We start from the raw sequence: 4,530 nt of genomic DNA, 5'->3' as shown, positions 1-4,530 counted from the left end.
GGGTGGTGTGCTGGGAGAACTGCAGGGAGGGTTGGGGCTTCACCTCGGGTGGAACAGACTCTAGAGAGACTTTTTTTTAAGGGACTGGCTGGGTATGCCTGGCCCCTCCTCTAAATCATTCCTGGAGCTTTGCTCCAGCTGTAAACCTGTGTTTCTGGGTACACAAACAGTCCAGAAAGAACCTCTTTGGGTGTGCTCTAAGACAGACTGTAATTACCTCCTGGGTAGAAGGCAACTGGCCTAGAAGTTGCTGATAAGTGGAAGGGATGACAAAGCCTGGGGTGGTGTCAGCATCCTGGAGGAGCCGGGAGGCTGAGGTGCCACCAGGGCTGGGCTGGATTGTGGCTTCTGCTCCCCTGACTCTGCCGTTTCTCTCACAGATGCTGGTTGGGATGAACCCCTGGTAGCTGAAAGCTGAAGCGTGGCCACCACCCTGTGCCGAGGAGAGCAGGATGCGGGTCACCACGAGGAGGGTGTTGCTGGTGGTGGGCTCGGTGGTCGCCCTGATGGTGACTCTGCACCTTGGCCAGCAGGTCCTGGAGTGCCAGCAGGTCCTGAGCAAGAGGAGGCACAGGCTGATGAGACCCGAGAACGAGGAGCTGGTCATGATGGACTCCAACCACGTCGAGTACCGTTACAGCAAGGAGATGCCCCTGATCTTCATCGGGGGGGTCCCGCGGAGCGGCACGACGCTGATGAGGGCCATGCTGGACGCCCACCCCGAGGTGCGGTGCGGGGAGGAGACCCGCATCATCCCCCGGGTGCTGGCCATGCGCCAGGCCTGGGCCAGGTCGGGCCGCGAGAAGATGCGGCTGGACGAGGCGGGGGTGACGGACCAGGTTCTGGACTCGGCCATGCAGGCCTTCATCCTGGAGGTGATCGCCAAGCACGGCGAGCCGGCCCGCTACCTGTGCAACAAGGACCCCTTCACGCTCAAGTCCTCCGTCTACCTGTCCAGGCGTTTTTTTTGCTGAGGGGGCGGGACGGCCGCGCCTCCGTCCACTCCATGATCACGCGGAAAGTGACCATCGCGGGCTTCGACCTCAACAGCTACCGGGACTGCCTGACCAAGTGGAACAAGGCCATCGAGGTGATGTACTCCCAGTGCCTGGAGGTCGGGCGCTCCCGCTGCCTGCCCGTCTACTACGAGCAGCTGGTGCTGCACCCCGAGCAGTCCATGCACACCATCATGAAGTTCCTGGACATCTCCTGGAGCGACACGGTGCTGCACCACGAGGAGCTGATCGGGAAGCCCGGCGGGGTCTCGCTTTCCAAGTGAGTGTCTCAGCTCCTGCCGCAGCTTTTCCAGCAGGTCAAGGCTAAAACTGGGGGCAAAGACCCTTTGCTTGTGTCTGTGTGCTCTGCTGGGGGGCAGGAGTCACAGCGTGTCCGGTTCTGCTGCTGCAGGTTTTGTTTCTGAGCAGGAGAGGGTCTGAACACGAGCAGTGTTGTACCCAACAGAGCAGCCTGCCAGGCAGTCAGGAGCAGGTGACTATTTTATTTCTGTCTTGACGGTGCAGAAATTATTTTGGTCTCTAATTGAAAAGAAGTGCTTGCTTTGAAACGTGAGCTCTCTAATGCCCCTTTTCACCACCTGTTCTCAAACACCTCTTACCACAATTAGCTTGGCTGCTAATGACTGGCTTTCAGCAGCAATCCCTGCCAGCTGTGGTGCTGGTATTGCAGAATAAAAGAAATACCTGCTCCGTGGAGACACCCCAGCTCTCCCTCCTGGCTGTCCCTGGGTGCTTTGCCTTCTCTCACCTCCTCCTCCTCTTTTAATGCTCTTTATTTCCCAAATGGAGGCTTAAGTCTAACTTAGCAAAATCTCATCAGTGGTGTGAGGGAACCACACAAACAGTCTTTGCATCAGCTGCTTGTGCCTGAGTGGTGAGGGCAGCTGTGCCCAGGAGCTGCTCCATTTCTCTGGAGCAGCCAGGGGTGTATGGCCAGGCTCTGCTCCCCTCCCCGGGGACACTCTGTGGTGACCAGGAAGGTGGCTGTGGTGCAGGACAGAGATGCAGGCACCTTTGATGGCTGAAGCAATGATTTCTCCGGAGCTTTCAGCACTATTTGCTTGGAGTAAGTTTTGCTGAGGTTTCCTAAACAGAAAAGTGGATTTTCAGTGGGGTCTTGTGGTGTGTCTGTGCTAAAGCCCACACCACTTTCATCATTTTCCTGTGATAAGCAAAAGTGTTCTGGTAACACCCTGACCCCGGTGCAGGATGGATCCCCCCCAATACAAGGAGATCCTGTGGAAACCCCTGCCAGGATCTGCTGTCCTGGAGCAGGGCTGTGGGCAGGATGGGGCTGCTGGGCCTGGGCCTGGCAGGTCTGGTGGGTGCTCAGCATTGGCTCTGGGTGTTGGAAGCGAGGTGCAGGGGGCAGGCAGTGCAGCTGGGGGAGGGCTCTGCTGTGACATCCAGCTCTAGTGCCTCAGTTTGTTCTTCTCCATTCTTCTTCTTCCCCAGGATAGAGAGATCAACGGACCAGGTGATCAAGCCGGTGAACATGGAGGCTCTATCCAAGTGGATCGGGCACATCCCAGGGGATGTGCTGCAGGACATGGCCCACATTGCCCCCATGCTGGCCAGGCTGGGCTACGACCCCTACGCCAACCCCCCCAACTACGGCCACCCTGACCCCTTGGTTGTCAACAACACGCACAGAGTGAGTGTCAGTGTGTGTGTGTGTGGGGGGGGTCCTGACCCGGGGCTGGGGGTCCCTGCACCCACCAAGCCCTCTGGAGCTGCAGAGGCTGCTGAAACAATCCCAACAGGGCAGGGAGAGGAATGCTCTCTTCTCTTGGGAGATGGAACAGCAGCCCCGCAGCTCCAGCGGGATGGTTTGGGCACGGCTGCTGTGGTGGGTGGAGCTGGGGGGGAGAACTGCTGGTTCCCTGCAGGGTGCTGCTCCCTGCCCTTCCTGACAGTCCTGCTTTTGCCCCAGTGTTGCACCTCGATGTAGAACAAAAGGCCATCAGGGTGTTTCAGCTGGTTCAGGACAGGAGGCAGTTAACGAGGGGCATTTACAGATGCCCAGAGAGCCACCACCCCAGAGGGTCACTCCAGTTTTCTCTTTTCTGTAGGTTTTAAAGGGGGATTATAAAACGCCAGCCAATTTGAAAGGTCACCTGCAGGTAAGAGCCTGATGTCCCTTCCAGGGCTTTGCCCTGTTCAGCCAATCCTGGGCATCTGGTCCCTTGCTCCCTCTTATGGGCATTTGAAGGATGGGCGGCCAACTATGGGGGACATCCCTGCTCCTGCCTGGATCCATGGGGTCCACATCCCTGTCCTCTCTCCTGCACGCTGCTCCCCCCTCCCTGCTTTCACTGTTGCTGTCCTGCATGTTCTGTGCTCCTCAGACCCTGCTTTGTTCATCTCTGCCGCCTCCTTCTTGGTCTGTTTCTATGTATGTTTATCTGTGTCCATCACCAGACACCTGTGCTCTTCATTTTAAGACACTTTCTGCCTTGCTCTTTGTTCCAAAGCTCTTGGTTTTTGTGCTGGTGGCTGCCCAGGCTGGTTCCTGTTGAGTGAACAGCAGCAAAACAAGTGGCACAGTCTCATGGCAGCATCTCCTGGTTCCTGCCCTTGTGCTGTTTTCCATGTCCTAAACATTTCCTTTTCATGCTGCTGGGAACACAGCAGGAATGTTTGGAGTTGCAGATGGTGGCTTAGAGCTGACCCTTCTGTTTTGGCTTGTTCCAGGTGACTCAGAACACATCATCTTCTCACTAAGAAAATTAATGATTTCCAGGTAAGACCTTCTACTTAATTCTGGGACTTGGGCAAATCTGCCCGTGTGGCTCTAGGGTTAGTGCTTTGCTTGTGTAATTTGGCTTATCCAGGCTGCTCCAGGCGTGCCCCTTGTGCCAGGGATCCCTTTCACAGCTGCTGTAGGTTTTCAGAACAATGCTGTTACGTGAGGCCATTTGTCAGAAACCCTTTTTCTGGGCTCTGGAAACAGGCAACTTCAGGAAACCAGAACCAGCCGCTTGGGAGGGTTAGTACTGACCATCCCTGCAGGGAGCCTTGGAAAGGGATGTGGAATTGTGAGGATGAGCTCAGCCACTCCCCATCTGTCTCCCAGGGCGTGCTGTGGAAGGGAAGATAAAGCAGTCACAGCTGCTGTCCATTTGGAATAACAAAGCTGCTGCCCTGGGCTTCTGCTCCAGATACAACTGTTGAGACGTTGGTTGTTTTTCCATCTCCCTTTTCAGCCAGCCTCTGTGCTCAAACACTGCCATCTTTGCTTCCTAAAAATGACCCTTTACACACCAGTCCCTATGTGAAAATCAGTGTATTGTCTTGGGGGTGGGGGTGAGCAGAAGCACAGAGTGAGAACAGGAGCTGTGAGCCCCTGGGGCTGGTTCTGGGGCTGCTTGGAGAGCCTGCAGCCCCGCCCAGCCCCCTCCTTCCTCTCTTCCAGAGGCTGCCCGAGGCCTTGAGCTGTCCCAGCAAAGAAGAGGCAGCAGCGGCACCGCTGGAGATGGGTTATCCAAGCATATTGCTTGCTCCGACTATCGCC

At 56.3% G+C, this 4,530-nt stretch overlaps 1 protein-coding gene across 1 annotated transcript; it reads left to right on the top strand.

The window, feature by feature from the left end:
- The first annotated feature begins 377 nt into the window (after positions 1–377).
- On the top strand, positions 378–4,530 carry TPST2 (tyrosylprotein sulfotransferase 2). The gene is given in 6 exon segments (XM_009996827.1): positions 378–960; positions 963–1,275; positions 2,472–2,670; positions 3,089–3,139; positions 3,711–3,759; positions 4,434–4,530. Coding segments are annotated over 5 exon segments (1,101 nt in total). The 5' UTR covers positions 378–452; the 3' UTR covers positions 3,741–3,759; positions 4,434–4,530.

Source organism: Chaetura pelagica, unplaced genomic scaffold, assembly GCF_000747805.2.
Source record: "Chaetura pelagica isolate M959 unplaced genomic scaffold, ChaPel_1.0 scaffold294, whole genome shotgun sequence".
In the NCBI taxonomy this organism is placed as follows: domain Eukaryota; kingdom Metazoa; phylum Chordata; class Aves; order Apodiformes; family Apodidae; genus Chaetura; species Chaetura pelagica.
Note: the sequence above shows the minus strand (reverse complement) of the source record. Positions and strands in the feature narration are given on the sequence as shown.